Source organism: Armigeres subalbatus, chromosome 2 (assembly GCF_024139115.2).
Source record: "Armigeres subalbatus isolate Guangzhou_Male chromosome 2, GZ_Asu_2, whole genome shotgun sequence".
Lineage (NCBI taxonomy): Eukaryota > Metazoa > Arthropoda > Insecta > Diptera > Culicidae > Armigeres > Armigeres subalbatus.
This window is the reverse complement of record NC_085140.1, coordinates 198,891,765-198,919,035: the sequence shown is the minus strand read 5'-3', so window position 1 is coordinate 198,919,035 and position 27,271 is coordinate 198,891,765. Positions and strand designations below refer to the sequence as shown.

At 41.1% G+C, this 27,271-nt stretch overlaps 2 protein-coding genes across 2 annotated transcripts in view; one reads left to right on the top strand and one right to left on the bottom strand.

Annotated features, from left to right (window-relative positions):
- On the top strand, positions 1-22,898 carry LOC134209489 (uncharacterized). The gene is made up of 15 exons (XM_062685471.1): positions 1-581; positions 646-999; positions 1,768-1,869; positions 2,081-2,374; positions 2,444-2,777; positions 2,839-3,082; positions 3,147-3,330; positions 3,997-4,058; positions 12,674-13,223; positions 13,279-13,632; positions 13,706-13,807; positions 13,863-14,156; positions 14,223-14,556; positions 14,610-14,853; positions 22,520-22,898. The coding sequence occupies exons 1-15, from the start codon at positions 54-56 to the stop codon at positions 22,719-22,721; spliced, it is 4,182 nt and encodes a 1,393-aa protein (XP_062541455.1). The 5' UTR covers positions 1-53; the 3' UTR covers positions 22,722-22,898.
- A 101-nt stretch (positions 22,899-22,999) lies between these two features.
- Positions 23,000-27,271, bottom strand: part of LOC134211489 (uncharacterized) — a 44,732-nt gene continuing 40,460 nt past the window's right edge. Inside the window, exons 4-7 of the mRNA XM_062688381.1 lie at positions 24,117-24,519; positions 23,917-24,054; positions 23,620-23,852; positions 23,000-23,557 (exon numbers count right to left, since the gene is read on the bottom strand). Coding sequence (XP_062544365.1) covers positions 23,444-23,557; positions 23,620-23,852; positions 23,917-24,054; positions 24,117-24,519 — 888 coding nt within the window. The 3' untranslated portion in view covers positions 23,000-23,443. The remainder of the gene's footprint in view (positions 23,558-23,619; positions 23,853-23,916; positions 24,055-24,116; positions 24,520-27,271) is intronic.

Here is a 27,271-nt window from a genome sequence, read left to right as displayed (position 1 = left end):
ATATATAAATGGACTCATTATAACGAACGTCTACTAGTTACAATCTATTAACAATGGCATCGAACAGCGCAAAGTTCCGGGGACTTCTCCAACATCCTTACGAGCCCCTATTCATGCCCAAATCCAACGGACAACTTTACTTCGATCTTCCGGAAAATTATTTAACCGATCGTTACCGCACCTTAGGCCAATCCCTACAGAACCGTTTTGGCTCCAATATCTCCACCAGAGTTCCAGTTCAGAACATCACCCCTCCGGATATTGGCTTAGCCCAAAGTGTTCCCCGGCGAGGTGGATTCTCGGTGTTCAACACACTTCACCGCCGAGCTGCTGGGCAGCTGATTGAGTTGTTCCTGAACCAGAGTAATCCCGATGCGCTGTTTGCCGTGGCAGCGTATTGTCGCGACCGACTGAATGCGCCATTGTTCCAGTATGCCCTATCGGTCGCATTGCAGCATCGTCCTGATACGGCCAACATACCGATACCAAACTTCCTGGAACTGTTTCCTGATCGATTCATTGAAGCTTCCACTTTTCCACAGCTGCAGGAAGAGGGCAGGATCGTTAGTCAAGGCGATAGGGTGAGTTTTTTCGGCACTTCTATAATAAGACGCGGGGGGATTCAAAAGATTTCTGTGATTGCAGATGGCTGTAGACATTCCGATGAACAATACTGCATCAGAGCGAGAACCGGAACAACGATTAGCTTACTGGCGTGAGGATATCGGTGTCAATCTTCATCATTGGCATTGGCATTTGCTGTATCCGTCCGAAGGACCGGATAGAGTAGTGCGGAAGGATCGACGTGGAGAAATCTTTTACTACATGCACCAACAAATCCAAGGACGATACAATATTGAACGGTTCTGCAACGGGCTGCCGAGGGTGCAGTCCTTTGCGCAATTCCGGGAACCGATTCCCGAGGGCTATTTTCCGAAGATAACACAGAGTTCAAACAACCGCACTTACCCCGGCCGGAGTCGTAATCAGGTGTTAAGTGTAAGTCTCTAAGTATTATTGTTTGAGGAAAATATTCATTCAAGACAAGCGGAACGGCGATGGAAACCGCGAATTTGGCAGAAAACATACGGGCTTACTGTCAAATTTGCCGTTTCCGTCGCCGTTCCGCTGACATTGTGTTTGGAGCTTTCACGAATAATTTAGCCTATGAACTTTTAAACCATCCTTTTCGAAATGCATATTCTTAATTTCGATGGTATCTGAATGCCTTAGTGCTGCAATGTTTTCACATTCGTTATCGCAGCGAAGATACCCATTTGGACGTTGATGGTTCAAAACGAAATTCTGCGGAATTCCGCGGAGTTTGAGATTGACAAAATCTGATTTTTTTGCCCACGTTAATTGTAATAGCACAGACAAACAGACGTAACGCTAGAGAAATTTCCATCGACCATGACTTCAACGATCAATTTGAATTTGATTGATTGCGCGTTTCACAACTAGAGGCGCTGGAGTCGTAATCCTTCGAGTTTGACATTTCACTCCAGCGCCTTCTGGTGACAATATCTTACGAAAGATTGTTTCGTGTAACATGTTCGCAAGATGGTGGTAGAGGAGTTGGACGATGGATTTTCAGAAAAATGTTCAAGCTGTTACGTCTGTTTGTCTGTGGTAATAGCCTCAATGAATAAGTGCAAAGCGATATTAATTATTCCAATTTTGAGATGCGGTGCCAGTAATGAAACATGCTGAAGAGTTCGAGTAAATTATTCTTCATTTTTACCATGTATTTAATAATATTCACAGGATTTAAATCGCGTCGAAGATCAAGTTAAAGTGACAATTGCGGAAATGGAATTGTGGACTGGAAGAATATTTGAGGCAATAGATTCTGGCGTTGCTATGTCTGTAAGTACTTTAACAACAGAGAATAGACAGACATCCAACTCTAATTCAAAATCCATGTGATTAATGTAGCGAGCACTTCGGGCACTTTGCTTCTGATAAATTGATGTTGGTATTGAATTAATGAAAGTATTTCGAATAAAATTTACTTGTATGTCTGTCCTCAATGCTTCAACCAGCGTAACCATGTATAATTGAGCACGCTTTTCTTAAGGCCAACGGTCAACGGATTCCTCTTGATAACAAAGAGGGAATTGACGTGATTGCTAACATTGTTGAAAACTCATCGCTATCGCCAAACTCGGACTTCTACGGTCGATTGCACATAGAAGGCCACCAAATGATAGGCTACGTACACGACCCGGATAACTCGTTTCTGGAAGGTTTCGGAGTGATTGCCGATAACACCACGTCAATGCGCGATCCTGCCTTCTTCCGCTGGCACCAACACGTGGACGACATCTTTGAGCGACATAAGCGCAGATTCCAGCCGTATGGTGCTGCTGAGGTAGGTGGACAACTGTTTTCGAACTAAACTTTTTTCGGAACAAATTTTAAGAAATATTTTCTCTGATAGCTATCGTATCCAGAAATCGAGGTTAATTCAATTAACATCTCATTGAATCGCCCCGGTGGCAAAAACAATGTTCTGTTGACCTTCTGGCAGAGAACACAAGTAGACCTGGGAATTGGTCTTGACTTTGGACCCACTGGAAGTGCTTTTGTTACGTTCACCCACATTCAGCACGCACCTTTTAGCTATCAGATTCAGATCAACAACACAGGAAGAACACCGAAACGTGGTACGGTACGCATATTCATAGGACCCATTAGTGATCAAAGTGGAAAACCAATTCCCATGCAACAGAAACGCCGTTGGATGATCGAGTTGGACAAGTTTGTGGTTAATAGTAAGTAGCAACTTTCCAGTGTACGATCGCTGCGCCAGTAATACATGTATTCTACCTCCAGTGAACCCTGGCATGAACAACGTGGTGCGTCGTTCAGAGCAGTCAAACCTCACTATTCCCCACGAGCGTACATTCCGAAACGTAGCGGCTTCAACGCAACCAGATAGCGAACCGTTCAGATTTTGCAACTGTGGCTGGCCACAACACATGTTGATACCAAAAGGAACCCCTCAGGGAACACAATTCGAGTTGTTTGTTATGGTGTCCAACTACACCGATGACGTTGTTGATCAAAACTTTGACGAGTAAGTGGAACAAACATCCTTGGAGATCGTGACTCTGTAACTGCTGCTTTAATCGAACTTTCAGAACTGTTCCTTGTGATGACGCCTATTCATTCTGTGGATTGCGTGATCGTCGTTATCCAGATGCTCGCAGTATGGGATACCCGTTCGATCGCCTGTTGGCCCCATCCGTAAACAGTTTGCAGGATTTCACAAAACCCTATAAAAATATGGCTCTGAATCAAGTAATGATTCGCTTTACCAATACGGTTATTGCTCGTTCATAATGTCGAAACGGCTGTGATGTCTGGTAACCGGAAAATAATACACCAGTATGTATTCATCGTAAAGGATTTATATAACGTAGAATAAATAATATGTTTCCATATATAAATACCCAGATTAATCCACCTAGTAGTGATTATTCCTTTCTCGAGCATTATTAATCAACACAATTTATCAGTCAACAATTAAAAGTTTACTGTGCAGTTGTAAATTTTTACAGGTCGTGATATATCTACAGATTGTGACCAACAATCAAGCAGAAATTTTTGTTTTTGTACTAACAAGAATATTTTACAAAAACATTAAACTAAGAACATTACAAATTAGGGAACCTTTTCAAATTATATCAGTGATCATCTATGAATGGAAGACTTTGCTAAATCTATTTCATTGCCTACCGTTGGGCAATTCGGTGTTAAGCAGTTTTGAAATCATATTATGGTAAAATCCTGTTACAACATTTGATAGATATTGGCTACAAAGAACAAAGTTTTATCAAAATAAGTTATAAATATCACAATATGTTAAAATTGTGTACAGTTTTTGTAATGCTCTTCTAGTCGGGTAAATGTTCAAATGGCTATATCTCATTCGTTTTTCGACCGATTTTCTCAGGTTTTTCACCAATCTCTTAGCTATCTCTTCTACAGGGTGTCGACTACCTGGGAAAACCTGAGGATCCTGGAATTATCCGGGAATTATTGTCAACGTGGTAAATTCAGGGATTTAAATGTCATGTAAATAGATCGTCTCAGTGGTTCGTAAAATGTTTAAAATATCGCTTTGGAAGATGGGTGTCCGAAATTTAACGTGGACAGGCTTTATTCAAATAATTTATTCAAAGGTTCAATTCCCCCGTAAAGCTGGTAAATCACTTTTACGTAGTGTTTTACGGTGTAAGAACTACCAAACCGAGCTCTAGCTTAATCCATTTTTCAAGCTAGAGCAATAAGTTGCGGTATTTCAAGGATATATCGTATTTAGTCCTCTCTACCAATTGCAGCTTTTGAATTATAACAAATTTAACTTTACCCTGCACATGGTTGAAAGACTCAAATTCCTCTCGTTTGAGGTTAAATTGTATGCAGCGGAAACAGATTTTCTAGCAATTAGTTTTAAAATCAGGACCCTTCGACCTAGGCTGAACTAACTGGTGGAAAAAGTTCGAGTTAGGGTTCTATGTATGTACTAACTCTTCATGAACTGGTAAACAATGGTAGTTCGTGGAACACACGGAAATTCTTGTTACTTAACAACTTCTCTAGATTCAAATGGTCTTGTAGATAGAGCTAAATCCCGGGTTTGTAGTTTTACTGGAGATATTCTAGAAGCAAGGCAAGGATGTTGCTAGGGCTCCGATGCATGGCCAATTAACAGTATTACTGTTCCGGAAAGATTTGATAAGGGGCGCACCTTCGATGAGATTGCTCTCTGTGAAGGGTCTAAATAGCGGGACCGTGTCATGTACTCTTGAGAAAACAAACAAGAACTGTATCGAAACCCATACTTCATTGCTTTTCAACAGTAATGGAGTAATTCGACATGCACTTAAACATTAAGGATAGGGGGAATGTTGCAATAGATCTAATAACTGGTCGCAGTGGCACACCCGAACAGGAAAAAAAAGGTTCAATTGAGGAGTCGATAATACACGTTTTAATGCAAGATTAAATAATGCATATGACATAGACCACAAACAAGCTGTCACACAACTTACCCCTCAATTAAAGAAGGAAAGAATTTGTTTTTGTGGACTTAAACACTGGCGAAGTCAACTGGGGCACATGACCCACTAAATTGAATATTTTTTCTCAAATTTGACCAAGATATCTCCGAAATTTCTTCTCAGAAATAATTTAGAAAATTCTTCCAACGATTCCTTCGAAGTTTCTTCTCCAGGTATCATACGGATTTTTTCCGGATTTTTCTTCAGGAATTCAGTGGAAAATTTATACTTCAGGAATTCTTTCGGATATTCATTGAGAGAATCCTTCTAAAATTTATTAAGGGATTTATTTGGAAATATATTCCAAATATAATTCAAGAATCCCTTCGAAAAGTCATTTAGAATTCCTGAAAGATTTTGGCGTAGGACTACGTCTATGTTTTCTATATTGGGGTATACTTTACGATTGCGAAAATCGGGGACCGTCACGAAAATATGATAGACTTTAAACTTTAATAACTAAGCCGTTTCTCGATGGATTTTCAAATTTTTTTGACCATTCGATCAAGGATGAGTCAACGCTTCTTCGTATTTATTTGAAAATTCTGATTTTTACCTATTTATTATCGTTAATTGATAAAAAGTTTGGAAATAGGTCAACCAACCAACCACGTACATGCATCACTAGCACCGACATCCAGTCTTCCCACGAACATGTGTGATGTTCAACTCAAGTACATTTTCATCAACTCGTGTTGAACACTGAACGTGAATTTTTGACGTACTCGAGTACAACGCGATACCCAGTACCTGCCTAAACAAACTTGTACTTAAGTACAAAACACATGTACAAACTTGCCTTCAGGTCCGAGCGGACCGAGAGTCGATCGAGTAAGAGACGAAGAGAAAGATCAAAATGGAATTCGGAAACTGTGCACGCTGAAATGAAGATGCGCAGTGATGGGTGGATCTGAAAGGTTTTTTATTCGAAAAATTTTCTAATGATGCAAAACTGTTTCATGACGTTAATGACCAACTGACATGGATTTTAAACGTCACGTAAGAATAATTAAGAGAACAGAAGATGTTGATAAATTTGACCTCGATTCACATGCCGCTATACAACTTTTGTTGAGCGTGTACATTCCATAGAGAAGGAATAGAAAGCGCATAATTATAAATACTATGTATACTCATAGTTCAGCGGAACAATTTCTCGACTCCGTAAAAGTTTTCGTAATAAAACTAAATAGTGTATTGTCCTTCGGAAGAGAGCATTTCGCATTGCGCTATGGAGCCGCTCACAAATTACGTAACATAAAATTGGGCGAATGCAGACCCTCCTTTGTAGCACATTGTGTATGAACAATTTAAATCTTTTGTCTGAATCATAACGCTTGAGGCTATCCCCTTCCTTCTCTTATAGCGTCACGTAATTCATGAACACCTCCCATGGATGTACCGCATTGTATTGTCAAAAACCTGACATCGTGTTAGAAACTACCATACATAACATATTACGTAATAGCCTCCACAGACGACCAGCTCTATTACTTAATAAAGAGTATAGGTTGATGTCAAAGGTCAAATACCGTAATCCGGGGTATCATTGATCAATTTTTTCAATGTTTTGTAAATATTTCCTCCGTAAATTAAATGATTGCTTTTTTCATATTTTTAAAACGAGTACTGCTACGTGTAGAACGTTTGAGGCTATTGTTCTTGATTATTTGATAATTATAAAATTGTTTTAAAAATCTGTTTTGTCTAGTTTTTCGAATTTCCAATTTGGGGTAACTTTGATCATCAATCATTTCACTTTGTTACGTCTATTAAGCAAGCGTTTGTAAACGCCTTAAGGTAGGCAATTACTTTTGAAATCGTTATACTGAGGCGAAGCGTATTGATTATTTCGAGTAAGGCATCATGACCGCTAGGTGAATTATCTGGTTTTTCAACAATAAAAATCAAAATTTTGAAACAAAAAATATGGATAAACAAAGAAAATAAGATTACTTATCACCCAATTGTAGGTACGATCTCAATTTTTTTGTTATCGTGCTTGTTTTGAGTGCTGTTTTGGCGGCTTACTGTGAGTTAACAAAATGATGTTGATTTTATTTTTCAAACTATGGCAAAAATTAAATGCAAATTCTAGTGGAGATTATATTATTCGGTAGCAAATTTAGTCAAGATTAAAATACCTAACTCATAATAAGTAATCGTAATAACAGAAAGTAATACTTTATTCATCTTTTGAAAATGGTTCAACTGATCAATGTTACCCCGCTGATCAATGTTCCCCCGGATTACGGTACTTCATTTCCTTTTGAAATGATATGAAATTACTATATTCGTAATCTGTAGAGGCTATAACAAAGGAATGTAGAAAATGCAACAAAATAGAACAATAAGATTGTTTTCCGCGCATCTAATAAAGTGACCGATTTTTGGCGGTGTTTTCGGTCAAGAATTTATTGGTTGTCAATATGTTGACATAAAAATAGCCACCTGTTTTGCTTTCGAACAAATAATCGCAGTTTGGTAAGTTTGCAACAAATACCATATTTAGGAAGGGGGGCATATTCAAGGCATACACAAACTGGAGAGGGCATAACACTTGACAGATATAAACTTAATTTTTGCAGGAACAATTCACTGAGCGTTCTAAGGTAGCAATCCTCATGAAAATATTGAGAACCCAAATTTTCTCATATCCGCACTTCTATGATTTTGTTCACTGTCTACATTTGTTTTGTTCGAGAAGCTTCTGGAATTCTATTCAGCAGCCACTTTTACAGCCAGATTATACAAGTGTACTGTACAAATGTACAGTACATCTGTACAAAATGAAACTCGAACGCAAGTTCGGGTACAAGTATACTTTTCGTGCGTATGCGTACAAACACGAAGCAAGGGTACAGATGGAGTATACGAACAGCTGTACTCAGCGTGTTTGATGTTCGTTTGGGAAGACCGACATCAAAAATCAATCACTTGCGGGTTTAGATCTAATCCGCAGTTTGAACAAGGTTTCACGCAGAGCAGACGCATCAAAGCGATCGCTGCGAAGCGGACACAGCATCACGAAGGCGCTAATAACATTTTCAAAGGAAATCCATCGCATTGGTGGTGGTGCTCGATGTGTTGCTGCAGATCATTCAACCTCAACGAACCAGCATTTCATACGAAGAAAGGATTGACTATAAAAATAGCACTGTGGCGATCCCGCACAGCCAGTGACGATGCTGAAAATTTATTACAAATTGTGGTGTCAGCTAGTTGGAAAGGAGCATTGGGAAAAGAAAAATTGGTTCTTCCCAGGACCAACATTTTATGAAAAGAAAGAGTTAATTGCGAAAATGGACTGTTTCGGTGGCATCGGGTTTGGCATGGTAGCTTGGTTGCTGTTAGTGATTCCATCCATTAAAATTTACTGCATCATCTCCCTCCGACGCGCTATCAAATTCGCTATTTACGATTGAGTTTTGCACTTTGAAGAAAGTTTATTTCGGATAGTCGGATCAACCTTCTTTTGTATAAAATGGTGGCTTTTGTATAAAATCAATGACGACGCCACCGCAGTGGAAACTATCTACAGCAACCACCCATCGGTGAACGTCACTCGGACATACAGATGCCGAAAGATAATGTTTTGTAATATGAAGAAACTTCGTCTTGTGTCAAATTTCTGTTGTCATTCATCGCAACAATACGCATCTTAGATAAACAACATCTTATAACCGAATTCAGAATCTCGCGAGAAAATTTCATAGGATTCTTAGAATTTGTCATCCTCCGAACGGTCCGTTGTCTGCGGAATCCCGATCGAAATGGTTCGCGCGCGCCGAAAAGCAGCTTTCTTATATCTAATGAAGTAATTCCATTAGCCCCGCCCCTTCATTAATCGTTATGAGTGCACATTATATTTACACCCATACAGATCACAAAGGGGCGGGGCTAACGGGCTTAATTTATTAAATACAAGAAAGCTGCTGTTCGGAGCGCGCGAGCCATTTTGATCGGGATTCCACAGAGAGCGGTTCGACATTCGATGCAGTGGAGCGGACACAGCAGCACGAAGGAGTGGGTGGCAGTGTGGCAATGCTGAAAAATTATTTCACCCTTTGGAGGCATAGCGAAAAATCATCAAGTGGCGGTCGGACAGTTGCAACTAGAGATGAGCGTTCAGATCAGGAACCGTTAAAATTATCCGGATCTCTAAAGTGAGTGAATGATTCGAGGATCATTTTTTAAAAGATCCGGTTCACCAGATCAGCAAATTATTTGACCGTTGGTAAGGAAATGATAGAATGAAAAGTTCATTATTTGTACTCCATTTGTACTACGCTTGTAAGCATGAAAAGGTGAAGTTATTGTCAGTACATTCCAAAAGGGTGATCCTGAATGACGAACGTTGCCTATTTTGTATTCTTCTTGCGTTTTGTTCTAAGGATCCGATCCGGTTGAAAGATCCGGATCATCAGAATGAATGACCCAGATCTGACCCGTTCATCACAGTGACCCGCTTTGCCCATCTCTAGTTGCAACGCAAGGTGTCGACAAGCGATTGGATGCAGTTATTGGAATGGGAATTGGGAGAAGAAAATTGGTTCTTCTCAGGACCAACATTTTATGAAAAGAAAGAGTCAATTGCGAAAATGGACTGTTTCGGTGGCATCGGGTTTGGCGTGGTAGCTTGGTTGCTGTTAGTGATTCCATCCATTGAAATTTACTGCATCATCTCCCTTTGACGCGCTATCAAATTCGCTATTTACGATTGAGTTTTGCACTTTGAAGAAAGTTTATTTCGGATAGTCGGATCAACCTTCTTTTGTAAAAAATCAATGAAGACGCCACCTCAGTGGAAACTCTCTACAGCAACCACCCATCGGTGAACGTCGCTCGGACAGACAGATGCCAAGAGATAATGTTTTGTAATATGAAGAAACTTCGTCTTGAGTCAAATTTCTGTTGGAATTCCTTGCAACAATACGCATCTTAGATAACCAACATCTCATATTATGAAAACTCATATGTGAATATGTACGTTATGTGGAAGATATTGATTTGGAAAATGTATTGGAGGTAACCACTTTCCCTTCGATGGGACTCGAACCCATGACCCTACAGTACTGTATCTCATAACCAAATCTCATAACCAAATTTAGAATCTAGCGAAAAAAAATCATAGTATTTTCAAAATCTGTCATTCTCGGAACGGTCCGTTGTATGAGGAATCCCGATCAAAAAAGCTCGCGCGCGCCGAAAAGCAACTTTCTTGTATCTAATGAAGTTATTTCATTAGCCCCGCCCCTTCGTTAATCGTTATGAGTGCACATTATACTTACACCTATATCAGATCACAAAGGGGCGGAGCTAACGGGCTTAATTTATTGAATACAAGGAAGCTGTTTTCCAGCGCGCGCGAGCCCATTAGTCCCGCCCCTTTGTGATCTGATATAGGTTTAAATATAATGTGCACTCATAACGATTAATGGAGGGGCGGGGCTAATGGAATTACTTCATCAGATTTAAGAAAGCTGCTTTTCGGCGCGCGCGAACCATTTCGATAGGGATTCCGCAGACAACGGACCGTTCGGAGGATGACAAATTCTAAGAATCCTATGAAATTTTCTCGCGAGATTCTGAATTTGGTTATCACCGATGGGTGGTTGCTGTAGATAGTTTCCACTGCGGTGGCGTCTTCTTTCTTCAAAGTGCAAAACTCAATCGTAAATAGCGAATTTGAGAGCGCGTCGGAGGGAGATGATGCAGTAAATTTTAATGGATGGAATCACTAACAGCAACCAAGCTATCATGCCAAACCCGATGCCACCGAAACAGTCCATTTTCGCAATTAACTCTTTCTTTTCATAAAATGTTGGTCCTGAGAAGAACCAATTTTCCTTTTCCCAATGCTCCTTTCCAACTAGCTGACACCACAATTTGTAATAAATTTTCAGCATCGTCACTAGCGGTGCGTGATCGCCACAGTGCTATTTTTATAGTCAATCCTTTCTTCGTATGAAATGCTGGTTCGTTGAGGTTGAATGATCTGCAGCAACACATCGAGCACCACCACCAATGCGATGGATTTCCTTTGAAAATGTTATTAGCGCCTCCGTGATGCTGTGTCCGCTTCGCCGCGATCGCTTTGATGCGTCTGCTCTGCGTGCAACCTTGTTCAAACTGAGGATTAGATCCAAACCCGCAAGTGATTGATTTTTGATGTCTGTGCTAGTGATGCATGTACTTGATTGGTTGGTTGACCTATTTCCAAACTTTTTTATCAATTATCGATAATAAATAGTTGAAAATCAGAATTTTCAAATAAATACGAAGAAGCATTGACTCATCCTTGATCGAATGATCAAAAAAAATTGAAAATCCATCGAGAAACGGCTTAGTTATTAAAGTTTAAAGTCTATCATATTTTCGTGACGGTCCCCGATTTTCGCAATCGTAAAGTGTACCCCAATATAGAAAACACAGACGTAGTCCTACGTCAAAAAACATTTTGAACATACCCTTGGAAAACCCGGAAAATCTTTTTATGAAGTGTATTTCTTTATTGAGTGCGTGAAATCGTTTGTGTAGTTTGTATACGGGGATGTGTTTGGTGAAAAATGTGTAACTGTGTGATAATATCAATATTACATGAATCAATAACGAATTGCTCAGCATAACCCTGGATGAGGATGAGCTTTTCAGTTCATTAATCCGGAATTGGATCAATTTGGTGAGATTGTTTCAATATGTTTATTTATATGATTCCAAAACTAAATGCGCGCTGGATTTAAAAATCCGGAGGTTTGTTTATGGATCCATCATTCAATTGATAATAGTAGCATAATCAAGCGGGACTTATTGCAAGCGAAAGTGACCTCGGACTAGACGTGAGTTACCAGGCAGTGTGAAATGGGTCACTGGAGCTGCCTTCCGGGTTAATGTTGACATTATTACAGACAGCTTTCTTCCATAATACCACTGCCGGACAGTGGGAGTTAGATTGAAAATACACACACACCCTCGGAAAACCCGGAACATGTCCGGTGCCCGAGGACCGATATGTGACTTTGGAAGGAGAATACTAGAAGAGTGTCCGCTTCTTGGTTTTATCGAAATCGGATTATTTTACCCAAAGCTATGCTGATTTGAATTTAGAAAAAAAAATCATACAGACTTTCATATTACCCGTATTTGTTCACCAATAATTTTGCACATATTTGAAAACCATCCTGATGAAATTAGGCCAAAAACTGCCAAAGCCGTCATTTATGCTGTGGTTTTTCATATGCATTTAGATAGGGCTACTGCTCCTTGAATTAATCCCATCAATCGCAATCAAAAACAAAGAATTTAAGAGTAAATTGATCGTTTTCTATTTTTCCGATTTTTATCAGCAGTACACACGCATGCTTGCAAAACCGATACAAATTAAGCCAAAATCACCCGTTTTACAATAATTAATATAGGAATATGTTACTAACAATGGTACAAAAACCCTATTTTGTTTTGGCTCAACCAAGTTCAAACTAGATTCTCTAGTCAGAAACCACATCAAAACAAGCAAATTTTATCTCCATTTGTGGTTATCCGGTCGTTAGCTGCATTCATCTCCGCATAAATACATTTTCACTAACAAACTGTACCATTAGTCGATCTATTCTGCTGCTCGCGATGGCATCCAACAACACCAAATTCCACGGACTTCTACAGCGGCCATATGAGCCGTTATTCCTACCCAAGTCCAATGGGCAGGTTTACTTCGACCTGCCCGACAACTACCTCACGGATCGTTATCGTCCCATTGGCCAATCGCTGCAGAACCGTTTCGGCTCCAACGTGCAAACCAGGATCCCCGTGCCGAACATCACCGCGCCCGATATAAGCTTCGCGCAGGCCATTCCCCGCCGCGGAGGTTTTAGTGTGTTCAATCAGCGCCATCGTGAAGCGGCAGGCAGATTGATTGAGATATTTCTGAATCAAAGCGACGCCGACACACTCTGTGCGGTGGCATCGTACTGCAGGGACCGTATCAATGCGCCACTGTTCCAGTATGCATTGTCCGTGGCCTTGCAGCATCGCTCAGATACAGCAGGAGTACCGGTTCCGAGTTTTCTTGAGCTGTTTCCAGATCGATTTGTTGAATCGTCTACGCTTCCGCAGATGCAGGAAGAAGGTCGAATTGTTAATCAAGGTGACAGGGTAAGTGCGAGCTTTAATTCCGAGAGATTAGGTTCAGAAGTGTTACTGATTACAGATGGCAATCGATATACCGATGAATTATACGGCGTCTGAGCGTGAGGTTGAGCAACGGATGGCTTACTGGCGCGAGGATATTGGAGTTAATCTTCACCACTGGCACTGGCATTTGGTTTACCCTGCTGAGGGTCCAGACAACGTGGTTCGCAAGGATCGACGAGGAGAATTATTCTACTATATGCACCAGCAAACTATGGCTCGGTATACTGTTGAACGGTTTTGTAATGGGCTGCCAAGGGTACGACCCTTTGCTCATTTTCGAGAGCCTATTCCCGAGGGTTACTACCCCAAAATTACCCAGAGTGCTAATAACCGTTCATATCCTGGCCGTGGTCGGAATTCATATTTGAGTGTAGGTTACAAATGAGTGTGACAAAGTTAATAAAATGTGTTATGTATCTGTTTGTATTCTAAACTGCTGTTAGGACCTGAACCGTGTTGAGGATCAAGTTATTGTGTCAATTAATGATATGGAGACGTGGACAGGTAGACTATTTGAAGCAATTGACGCAGGATCTGCTACTACAGTGAGTACGACAGCTTAAGCGCAAAACTTTCAAAAAATGTATATGAACTTTTCAGAGTGATGGACGTCAAATTCCCCTTGACAACAATTCTGGGATTGACGTTCTAGGCAACATGGTGGAAAATTCTGCTCTTTCACCGAACGTCAACTACTACGGAAGGCTACACAACGAAGGCCACAACATGCTTTCCTATGTGCATGATCCAGATAACTCGTTTCTAGAAGGGTTTGGGGTAGTCGGCGATAATACAACGGCTATGCGGGATCCCGTATTCTATCGCTGGCACCAGCATATAGACGACGTATTCCAACGTCATAAGCGTCGATTCAAGCCATACACTAAAGACGATGTTCGTAAAACCGATTGATTTGTAGTCAATGATCAATGTGAAAATCTGAAATATTGTTAATTGCAGCTCAACTTCTCGGATATTGAGGTCGATTCGTTCAACGTTCAGCTGAATCGAGCGGGAGCCAAGAATAATATTTTGCTAACATTCTGGCAACGATCTCAGGTGGATTTGGGGGCTGGTCTCGATTTTGGCCCTGAAGGCAATGTTTTCGCAACATTTACGCACATTCAACATGCGCCGTTTACCTACAGGATTGAAATCAAAAACGAAAGTAGAACTCCAAGGCGTGGCACCGTTCGACTATTCTTAGGCCCCAGAGTTGATGAGCGAGGCAATAATATCCCCTTCAAAGACCAGCGACGGTGGATGATAGAACTGGATAAATTTACTGTGAACTGTAAGGATGTTGATCATCGACCAGTACAATCTAATCTGATGTCATACTTTCAGTAAGTCCGGGTGAGAATAATGTTGTACGTCGCTCGGAACAATCAAGCGTAACCATCCCGTACGAGCGCACGTTCCGCAACATTGCCAGGTCCAACCAGCCGGACAGCGATCAGTTCAGGTTCTGTAACTGCGGCTGGCCATCGCATATGTTGATTCCGAAGGGGACTCCACAAGGGCAGCAGTTCGACTTTTTCGTTATGGTGTCCAACTTTACCAATGACACGGTTAATCAAGAGTATGATGAGTAAGTATGGGAATTAATTTCATATTATTTCGCTTAGAAGAAATGTTTCGATCTCCATCTCACTGAACATATATTCGTTTAATCGGTAAACAAAGAAATACGGCACCCATTTCATCGCTTCTTTTTGAAAACATGTGTGCTCATTGCTGAAAAAATCTCAAACATAAGATGATGATGATGGTTTGTTTTTGAGGGATATTAACTCAGGCGGTCATTCATCCCTAATCAAACATAAGAAACAAATCAAATTCCTTTTCATTGCTTTATTTTTGATGAGATGAACATCGGAGCCACGGGATGAAATCCAGGATCAGTTCCCCTATATGGGTTCCTTTTTCATCTAAACTACACCAGAAGTCAGAACAAAGTGTTTAAGTAATGCAGTGGCGTAGCCACGGGGGTGGTTTTGGGCATAAACTCCCCCTCCAGAGACAAATTTTTTAGAAGAAATTTTTTGTCTCGAAAAAAAAATGTCCATGTCTCATGGCCGTATAAAGCCACCGGAAGAATCAGAGTAGTATACAGCGCGAGTTTTCGTTTGTTTTCGTTTGCAGACTACGGGACTTAAGCTGGTTACGAAGTCCGTAATAAGCCCTATTTGCAGCTCCAATACGCCTTTTCACCTCGCGGGTAACATCATTATCGCACGTCACTAATGTTCAAAGATACACAAATTCTTCTACCACTTCAAATTTATCTCCATCCAGCACCAGTCTTCAAGGTGCAACATGTGTGAGATGTTCACCTAAGTTTATGCACCCAATCAAACATTGCTTGCTATGTTCGAACTTGCACATAGCAATCTGAACACGAGCCTGAACTTCGATACACCCAGGCGCAATGTACAATGTTCAAACATCGAGTTTAAACTTGGGTTCAAACATGTGCGCTTGCACCCGAGAATGCTACGCTTGGGTAAATGAACGGGTTGCTAGGGAAACTATTGTTGATTCTTCACGTTTCCCAGCCTTGTTATTCATATCTAGAATAAAAGAATTTAACCAAACTTCAATGAAGGTATGATTGAAAAATTGAAACATGTTGTGCACATTTTTCGCACTTGCATAACGAAGCGTTTATAGAGGTGAGGTCTTGATTCAGGCCTTTCATTCAGGACGTATTAGGTTCGAATCTGCTCAGAGCGGAGCTTTTTGTTCCATTTTCGAGGTTCTGAAAGCAATTCTTCTTAGGATTTCGGGATTCTGTAACCACCAAAAAACTGATTAGTTCATATTTCTAAAATGTTGGGATAAGATTTTTCTGACGTTTATATGGGAATAACTCATTCTACTTACTTTGCGGTGAAACTTGATAAATATACCGAGAATCTGAAGTGAAGTTCTGGGTTGCATAGAGATTTCTTTATTCCAGGGAGAGAGGGTTTTCGACCTTTTGAAGAACCTTATGATCAACGGAGCTTAAATCCAGTTTCCTATTTTTTTAGATTATCATAATTGGAGATTTTATCTTTTATGAGAGCCATGTAGTTTACAAGACTTTTATGTTTAAGGATTTGTGGGCTCATTTCTGACTTGGAGTTCCATCGTTTGTGAATTTTCTATGTATTGCATAATGTCATCGGCGTATTATTTATACATAGCAATATAGAATACATTATGAACAGACCCCCTACTATCTTTTAAAATTTCTATCAATTTGAATTAACAACCTCCCTCCCCCACTAAAAGTGTGTCTTAGAACTTTTTGGAATCAACATCTATATTTTATTCACAAGCATGTTATCGATCATTTAGTAATTTGCGTTCGATCATTTAGTAGTTTGTCAATAACTCATTCCAGAAGCTGAATTTCAAAATTTTCAAAATATGTTGTATGGTGGACTTCAAGTGCGAAAGTTTTTCTACAACTCTGCCAAATGGTTCGTTGTGAGAATTCAACTATTAGTGGAGTTATAGCGCTAGTTGCAGTAACTTGAACTAAATGATTGTAATTTTGCTATCATTTAGTCTATGTTACTGAAACTATAGCCATAACTCCGTTATTAGTTGAATTCTAACAACGAACCATTTGGCAGAGTTGTTCTAGTACCTTCGTACTAGAAGTCCACCATACAACACATTTTAAAATTCAGCTTCTGAAATAAATAATTGACAAACTACTAAATGATCGAAAGCAAGTTACCAAATGATCGATAGCATCCTTGATTCACGATCGTATCTAACAAAACAAAATGCATGCTTGCATAGGTAACGGATATAAAATAATTAGGGGCTACATTTTAGACAGACGAACAGAGACTTATGTGTTTAACCTCGTTTAGAACATAAACGCAAGGACACTTTAAATAATCATTACATTGGAGGCTGCCGGTTGTCTTACCGGGAAAATGCACATAATATTCAGTTGTTATGAACATTAAGAATAATATCTGAAGATTGTATGCAAAATGTTCAGTAAACAAATTGTTGTGATATTGAGATATCGGACCAAGCGCAAACCACCTGACAATGGCTGAAAAGTGGCATTTTTAAAACTAAAACTTTTCATGTGCCATTCCTAAAACAATCCAAAGACAAGGATTCAAACACTAATGCCCTGAGTGAACGCCAAACGAGTTACCACTAGGCCATCACCGCTACTCAAGAAGAGAAACAACTTGACCAATATGAACAGATGAACAGCATGCTGTGTGTAAACTGATGTTTGAACTTCCATGTTCAAATCCGTGTGTTTGAACTTGGGCGCACACTCGTGTTCAAACCGGGTGCGATTTTGGTTCGGTTTATGATGAACTCGGTTTGGATCTAGTATGCATGTTTGAGTGCGAACTTGCACACGGGAAAACTGCACTTGTTTAAACGCGGTTCATGTTTTCGTGAAGACTGTCCAGCACCATTTCGCTACCACCACCACTAATGAACCCACGTTGATTGCCAGCGACCATGTACTTCGTTTTGCTGATATTGATCGTGAGTCCAATCCTCGCTGTCTCCCTCTTAAAAGGCGCAAAAGCCTCTTCCACGCCACGGCGATCAATTACGATAATATGGATATCGTCCGCAAATCCCAGGAGCATATGCGATTTTGGTACCGATAATGGTACCGCTTCTTTGCACACCAGCTCTCCTAATCGCTCCCTCGAGCGCTATATTGAACAGTAGATTCGAGAGTGCATCACCCTGCTTTAATCCATCTAAGGTAACAAATGACGTCGATGTTTCATCCGCAACCCTTACACTTGATTTCGATCCGTCCAACGTTATACGAATCAGCCGTATCAGTTTCGCCGGAAAACCATGTTCAAGCATAATTTGCCATAATTCATTCCGTTTCACTGAATCGTACGCCACCTTGAAATCAATAAACAGATGATGTGTCTGCCAGTTGTACTCCCGGAATTTATCAAGGATTTGACTCAGGGTAAACATTTGATCCGTCGTTGATCGGCCCTCACGAAAACCTGCTTGGTATTCGCCGACGAAGGACTCTTCAAGCGGTCTCAATCTGTTGAACAGAAGACGGGACATAATTTTGTACGCCGAATTAAGGAGGGTTATTCCTCGGTAATTGGCGCACTCCAGTCTGTGCCCTTTCTTAAAGAGAGGGCAAATGAGGCCGTCCAACCAGCTAGCAGGCATTTCCTCGTCTTTCCATATTTTCGACATAATATGGTGCAGAACTTCATAAAGCTGCTCACTGCCATGTTTGAGAAGTTCAGCCGGGAGCTGGTCCTTCCCCGCAGCCTTATTGTTTTTCAGCTCTTTAACAGCTTTTTTAACCTCATCTAGTGTAGGTGACTCCACAGCTTGTCCATCGTCGCCAATATTTATTCTGTTCACCGATGCACCGTCATTTCCACCATTCAACACCAAGTGTTGCTTCCACCTGGCAGCCACTTCGGTTTTATCTGTCAGCAAATTCCCTTGTTGGTCGTTGCACATGACGGGAGATGGCACTGTCTTTCTCCGCATGCCATTGACAGACTCATAAAACCTCCGCATATCGTTCTGCTCCATTTTTCCTGCGCCTCACTAACAACTTGTTCTTCGTACTCTTTTTTCATCCTGCGGTGGGTTCGTTTTTCGGCTACTCTTGCTTCCTTGTACCGATCTCTATTTGATCGGGTACCCGACACCAACATCCGGCTTCTGGCAACGTTCTTCTCGTCTGTCACTCTCTGACACTCCACATCGAATCAACCCGTCCTGGGTCGCCTCTGTGCAGTGCCTACCACTTCTCGTGCTGCTGTGCTCACCGCTCCATGGATCGACTCCCATAGATCGTTGATGTTGTCGCTAACGTTGATTGCACTTATCCGTTCGTCAAGCTTCTGGTGATACTCAGCCGATACTCCTTCCGCCGACTATCGCTGGATATTGTAACGCATCGTTCGCTGTGATCTTTCGTTCGATACAGTTGACAATTGTGATCGAATTTTGCTGACAACGAGGGAGTGATCAGAGTCAATGTTCGAACCTCTGAATGTCCGCACATCGATAACATCCGAGAAATGGCGCCCATCCACCAGAACATGGTATATCTGGTTGCAAGTTTCACCATTTGGGTGTCTCCAGGTGTGCTTTCGGATGTTCTTTCGTGCAAAGTAGGTGCTACTGATGGCCATCCCTCTGGCAGAAGCAAAATTTACTAGCCGTAGGCCGTTGTCATTGGTAGCGAAGTGAAGGCTTTCCCTACCGATTATGGGACGATAAAAGTCCTCTCTACCGACCTGAGGGTTAGCGTCTCTGATAACAATTTTCACGTCATGCTTTGGACACTCTCCATAGGCTTTATCAAGACATTCATAAAACGTGTCCTTCATGTCGTCGGATTTATCGTTTGTCGGTGCGTAAACGTTGATTAGGCTGTAATTGAAGAATTTGCCCCGTATCCTCAACACACAGATTCGTTCGCTAATGGGTTTCCACCGCATCACTCGCTTCATCTGCTTGCCCATCACTACGAAACCAACTCCATGCTCTGCTTTTTCACCTCCGCTGTGATAGATGTTATACTTGAATGCAGTGTTGGTCGTGGGGTCCACGGCTCGGAATTCACGTTCTCCGGATCAAGGCCATCGGACTTCTTGAATAGCAGCCACATTCACTCCAACCTTCTGCAGTTCACGAGCCAGAAGGCTCACTCGTCCAGGTTCATTTATGGTCCTGACTAATGACACACTGGTGGTATTAATACCATGGTACAATTATCTTGAATAATTTGCCTTACTTATTGTTGTCTTCATTGAAGATATATCTTCTCATTTATTTGCTTGTGCTTGTTAGTAAGGCGGAAGTATTGTTATCACCTAATGATTATTATAATGAATTAAAACGCAAGAATTGAAATGTATTTTAATTTGATCTAGAAACAGCTTCAAAACACTTCAAGACAAAATTTTCAAAACGACTTATCTGCTTTTGTAAACAAAGATTCAAACGACGATTTGACGAATCTGATGGCTCACCCACGCAAACCAACACTATCAATAGGTAGGGGATGGATTCCGCTACCTGTTGATGGTGTTGGTTTGCGTGGGAGAGCTATCAGATTCGTCAAATCGTCGTTTGAATCTTTGTTTACAAAAGCAGATAAGTCGTTTTGAAAATTTTGTCTTGACTTCCCCAATAAAGTATAGTAACAAGAAACACACGTGTTTGCACTCTGTGGGCATTATCGAATTGAATCGCTTTAGAGCACCTCCACGGGAGTCCCCATCTGGGTCCCTATCGCTATTTCCGGGCCCTTTATAGGGACCCACTTTTACACCGGAGGTATCTAAACAGGAATACTATATATAATAGCCCTGTTTGTCTGTCCAGTGACTAGCCAACCAGACGCAGCACGCGGGAAAATTCTCACAAAAAAATAAAATATTTCACACTTCAATTCTTTTTTACTATCAGATGCAGAAAACAAAACCAGTGACACCCTTAGACAACCAGACACAGCATTTGATGAAAAAAAATCACAGACAACAGACGTTGAAAGTTTTGATTGAAAAAAAAACACTTGCCACGGGCGCTACAGCGTCCATAAATAAACTAGTGTAAAATAAGAACGCAACTCAAAATTAGCCGTGAGTTTCTAAATTTAGCGCCCCATTCTGGGTTGCTAAATTTCAATACAGGGTTGCTATTTTGAGAAACGTCACTTTGATGTTGATAAAAAAATGCAGGAAATCTGTTTTTCTTTTTCGGAACAATTTTGGTGTAAATTAAATAGCAAGGGAAATATTCATTTTTTTTTTATCTAGTGCCCCTTTCCAACTCCGCGAAGAAGTAATTACAGTAATGGATCAGCTATAATGAGGAGCAATGTGCACCGGCGCCCGCTGGAGCCCAAAACATTTATGGATTATTCGCGAAAGAAAATTCTACTGTTTTCCTTTTGCAAGTTGTTCCAAGGAGGAGGTCTTCCAGGAATCTCTCAGAAGGTTTCTTTAGTAATTGTTGAGTATGTTCTTTAAGCAGTTCATCTAGAAAATCTTCCGCAAGTTTTTTTTCTGTCGTTCATTTAAACATGATTTGTTTTGTAAATTCATTTAGGATCCTTTGAAGTTCAGTGATGGCTTGACCTTGAATCTTAAGCAGTTCTCCCAGAATAGTTTTCGGATTTCTTTCAGAATCTCTCGGGATTTTTTTATTGGAGTAACCCTATAATTTATTTTGTGTTTTTATTTAAAAACTTAGCAAGTTTTTCCAAGAGAATTCTCCAGATTCTTTCGGATGTTGTTATAACATTTTTCCAGGAAATCCTTCAGAGAAAAAAAAATGTGGTAGCATTACTGCAGGATTTTTTAAAGAGATTCCTGTAGGAAAACTGGTGGGAATCTCAGGATGAATTTCTTCGACTGCAAGTATGAATTCTCGAAGGAAATTTCCAGGAGGAAGGAAATCCAGAAGATGGCGAGTTCTGTTCCCGTTTCGGTCAAGGATGTTTTCGAGTGGGCTTCTTGGGCGTAGTTGTCACACAAAATACATACTCATGTAATGGTGAGCACAGATAAGCTTTTAATTTATAACTGAGGAAATGCTAATAGAATACTGAGTTGAGCAGCTAGCCAAGTTCCAACTGGAATGTAGAGCCATTGAAGAAAAAGATGACTACTTTTAGCAACGCCCGGTGTGAACTCAATATGTTTACAAAGTCGCTATACCTAAAACAGATACCACCGGTGGGAAGATGGGGCGCTATCCTAAAATAGCACTCGGGAAGGAGCGCTATAATAAGAATAGCGATGAGGACTCCCGTGGAGGTGCTCTTAGAAGTGAACACTCCCGTGAAGTCACTTGAAGGGTTGAACAAAAAATACCGAGCTTTCTCAGATAATATTGGCATAGAATGATAATTTAAGTTAATTAGACGAAAAGTCAAAAAATCTTGTTAAACAGAACCTTTATTGCGTTGCTCTAAGTAAGATATAAATTTCGCCTCTGGCGAGAGACATCGCATCACACAAATCAGTACTGCAAAGCGTCACTGGCATTCAGTAATGCATTCTGAATAAGGTATTATAAGGTATAAAAGCAAAGATAGTGGTAATGGGCCGAATCGAAGGGCTTTGAGTTATTCATCCTAGTTTATGTCTACGCGTGGTGCACTGCATGTAAATAACAAAAATAAACGTGTATGTAAGGCGCTGTTCAAATCCCACATGTTCTTGTACCAATCAGATTAATCCAGAAATTTCATTTCTTCGCAGGAACATCCCGTGTGACGATTCCCACTCATTTTGCGGATTACGTGATCGTTTGTATCCTGACGCACGCAACATGGGATTTCCTTTCGACAGAGTGACGCCATCGAATGTGTCCAGTTTGAAGGAATTCGTCAAGCCATACAAGAACATGGCCACAACACCAGTTCAAATACGCTTCACAAATACGGTTATTGCAAGATCGTGAAGAGGACTTCTTTCAATTTCTACCAGCGATATATATGACATGATATTTGATTGATTTGAATATTTAATATCACACATGTTGGATTATTTGATTGGAATGCATAAATAAACTATCACTAATTGGCAAAAAAATCACATTCAATTAGGTATATTGCGCTGCCTTTGATTATTAACGGCATGTTTCGTAGATTATAATTACTAAAAGCTGATAATGTCACATCATCATTAGCAATCGCACTACTACATATTGCTCATCCAAAGCTTTTTGAAAATCAGTAATTATACACATTTCATGTTTTATATTTCAATATGAATAACCAGTAATAACATTAAAAGTTATCTCTAAAATTAAGGATTAATTTCCTTACGAGCACAGGAATGGATTGCAACTATAGGTCAGCGTCACACCGATCTAAGTTCTAATGATTGCCAAGGGGTTGGGTTAGGAATTGCGTGAGATCTACTACAAGTGAGTAATTTGAGAAAAGTTAGTGTTCTAAATATTCACCCTTCAAATGTTGACTCCAAATTGAAGACTTTGACTTTGTGCAAATTTAGCATGATTGTAGTACTATAGTCAGCACAGCACAGCATTTCAAGTAAAATGCATATAGCAAACTATTCTAAATTATGCAACTAACTGCTCTAGAACTTCTAGATTCAAAGACAAACATCGTCGAACAAATTGTATGTTATGATTGCATTGCAAACAAATAAAAATATTTAGAGCGATAGATCGTCATCGGGTTCTAAACAACTGAACAAGTCCTGCAGCTGATCGTCACGTCTCTTACTGACTATAAATGTTGACACCGGTTTATGATCTTTTGGCTTCGTCTAGAAAAATTGGATGTTCTTAAGTAAATACTCAATTATTTATACCAGTGTGTAGCACTTACTGTGAAAGTTGTAGAACTGGTTTTAGTAGCGGATTCAGGTTCCATGAATATGTCACTTTTGATTGACTCCGACACTGAAGTCGTCCCATCGTTACTGGCCTTACTGCGTAGCTGCTCCAATGTCCAGTAATTCTTGTCTATGGCATCCACGTCCGTATCGTCCTCTTCGCAGTAATTTTCATCGGCATTTAATTCGTCCAAGTTCAAATCTTCAGCCTCGTCATCTTCTAGAACTGTAAAACAAGCGTACGTCCATTTGTCAACTATATATCTTAAATACTGAAATCTTTTACGTACAGTCCTCTATATCATCCGATTCTTCTTCAATGTCATTCTCCGGAATTTCAGGAGGTTCAATTTTAACCCGTCGGTGCGCCATCTCATCTTTGACAATATCCTCGTCAAGAATATCCGTTCTGATTGTATTCAATGTATCTACGATCACAGGACGATAATCGTTTATTTATTTAAAAAAATCAATATAATCTATTGAATACCAGAATGGTGAATCTCCACATGTTGATGTTTATCGGTACTTCGGATGTTACGCAAAGGTTTCTGCTCTACCGACACAAACAGCTGCCCCAAACCCTTCTGTCTCTTGGGCGTCTTCGGCGTATTCGTGTCCTCGGGCATGGCAATGGGAGCATTGTGACGCCGAAAGCGCACAATAATATTCTTCCCTTCGATAACTTTATTGAAGTTCGCTTTGAACGCAGCGACAGCATCGGCGACATTGTGGAACCGGATGAAGGCGTACCGCGTGTGCTTCATACGTTGCGCGTGCCCTATGTCGATACGCCGGGCCGTGGGAAACATTTGCTTCACGGTGTAAACGGTGACAGCATTCGGAAGGTTTCCAATAAAAAGCGTCAGCGGATCGATTTCCTCCGGTTTCAGCTGGAGAGGGGAACATGACACAACAATAAAATTTCATATGCTTTCTACCAACGCAGCAGTTCCCACACCACTTTCGAATTAGCTACAGTCGTGTCCATGTTAAAAGTAATGTAAACACGCTGCGGTTTTATTGACAGCAGCAAATTGAGGTGGTATTCCACGAACATATGTTCACCAAAACCACCTATCGTGGTATCCTGCGGCTAAATACAAATCCTACCCGCGAACTATATCCAAAGATGCATCAGGACGAATAGGGAGTTAAGGGCTAACAAAGCTACTGTTCCAGAAATTTTACTATCACACTTGAAGCATTTCACATAGGGGGAATTACGGCTTTGGCAGGTTTTGTTCTATTATTGTCAGGGGTTTTTTATGACTGATTATGCTCAAATTTGGCCTAAACATTCTTTGCATATCAAAGAATGTTGTGGCCAAATTTCATAAAATTTGGTCGACAAAAACCCCCCTGTCAATAATAGAACAAAACCTGCCAAAGCCGTCTTTTCCCCTATTTCGGTGAATTTTGCTTCAACTCACCGAAATCTCAACAGCAGAATTGTTTGGTAATTATTTCACCCATTTTCTGTGATTTTCCTTTGTTTAACTTCAAAACCACCGAAAATTTGTTGACTTGCCCTGTTTATTTAGGAGGGGGTGGAAATCGAACCCATGACCATCTCACCCAGAGTCAGACGTATAGACAACTACTCTACGGACCCACTAAGCACCCTCCCCCCGTCATACGTACTTAGAATGATTGTTACAGTGATACAGTGACTGTAAACTTTTAACAAGATTAAGGTATCACTCGACACAGAAAAGCACGAAAACAGGTGCCTTTCCTGCGGGACATCCTGTTCATCACGCAGAGGGTTCTGATGCCCTTTTTCTGTAGTCACTGCAGTAACAAAACATTGAGATAATTAATCTATCATCATCGTCATTACTAATCTTGCGTAAGGCACCAGCAGCTGAAGATGCCTAGTTTACAATGCAATGTTTGTAAAAATTCGAGTATTAAGCGGTACAGATGTCGAAGGCGCAAAATTTGATAGAGCTCTACACTGCCCATGATCGCATATTTGTAACTCTCGCATTTTCGTTCATGTAAAAAGCCTGTGAATCGTTCAGAAAGCTCAATTTCTAATTGCCTGTCTTGGTAAGATAGTTCACACGCTATCAGCCAAGCCGTTCCTGGGTGGACGTTAGGTAAAATAACAGCGATTTCAATTTCGTGTTGTTCTTCAATGGCCCTCTGCTTACGTTTCAACTTCTATTCAATTTTCATACTTGTTGCTCGCTTGCGATAACTTTCAATTCTGTGCTTCATCGTGCTTTGCAAACATGCTCCCTTCCACTTTGAGCTTAGGTAGTTCGATCTCACCGATAAAAGCCAATAAAAATCAATCAATAAGGTTCGGTTAGAACCTATCTAATTTATTAGAAGAAATTAGAACGGTTCGGCACTTCATCCCATAGGTCCTATTTCCATCAAAAACAAAGCAATGAAAAGGAATTTGGTTTGTTTCTTATTTTTGGGATTTTTGCCAGCAGTAAGCACGCGTGTTAGCAAAAAGATGCGACGAGAATGGTGCTGTATTTCTTTGTTTTGCGATGGGACGGACGATGGACGAACTTCCGGAGGAATTCCTGGACGAACTTCCGGAGGAATTCCTGGAGGAACTTCCGGCGGAATTCCTAGAGGAACTTCCGGGGGAATTGCTGGAGGAACTTTTGGGGGAATTCTTGGAGGAACTTCCGGAGGAATTCCTGGAGGAACTTCCGGGGGAATTCCTGGAGGAACATACGGAGGAATTCCTGGAGGAACTTCCGGGGGAATTCCTGGATGAACTTACTAGGGAATTTCTGGAGGAACTTGCGGAGGAATTCCTGGAGGAGCTTGCGGGGGAATTCCTGGAGGAACTTCCGGAGAAATTCCTGGAGGAACTTCCGGAGGAATTCCTGGAGGAACTTCCGGAGAAATTCCTGGAGGAACTTCCGGAGGAATTCCTGGACGAACTTCCGGAGGAATTCCTGGACGAACTTCCGGAGGAATTCCTGGACGAACTTCCGGAGGAATTCCTGGACGAACTTCCGGAGGAATTCCTGGACGAACTTCCGGAGGAATTCCTGGACGAACTTCCGGAGGAATTCCTGGACGAACTTCCGGAGGAATTCCTGGACGAACTTCCGGAGGAATTCCTGGAGGAACTTCCGGAGGAATTCCTGGAGGAACTTCCGGAGGAATTCCTGGAGGAACTTCCGGAGGAATTCCTGGAGGAACTTCCGGAGGAATTCCTGGAGGAACTTCCGGAGGAATTCCTGGAGGAACTTCCGGAGGAATTCCTGGAGGAACTTCCGGAGGAATTCCTGGAGGAACTTCCGGAGGAATTCCTGGAGGAACTTCCGGAGGAATTCCTGGAGGAACTTCCGGAGGAATTCCTGGAGGAACTTCCGGAGGAATTCCTGGAGGAACTTCCGGAGGAATTCCTGGAGGAGCTTCCGGAGGAATTCCTGGAGGAACTTCCGGAGGAATTCCTGGAGGAACTTCCGGAGGAATTGCTGGAGAAACTTCCGGAGGAATTTCTGGAGGAACTTCCGGAGGAATTCCTGGACGAACTTCCGGAGGAATTCCTGGACGAACTTCCGGAGGAATTCCTGGAGGAACTTCCGGAGGAATTCCTGGAGGAACTTCCGGAGGAATTCCTGGAGGAACTTCCGGAGGAATTCCTGGAGGAACTTCCGGAGG

Coding starts and splice junctions, on each gene's coding strand:
- LOC134209489 (XM_062685471.1), top strand. CDS start 54: ATGGCATCGAACAGCGCAAAGTTCCGGGGACTTCTCCAACATCCTTAC. Junction 1,000..1,767: donor GTCGTAATCAGGTGTTAAGT/GTAAGTCTCTAA, acceptor TAATATTCACAG/GATTTAAATCGCGTCGAAGA. Junction 13,633..13,705: donor GTCGGAATTCATATTTGAGT/GTAGGTTACAAA, acceptor AACTGCTGTTAG/GACCTGAACCGTGTTGAGGA.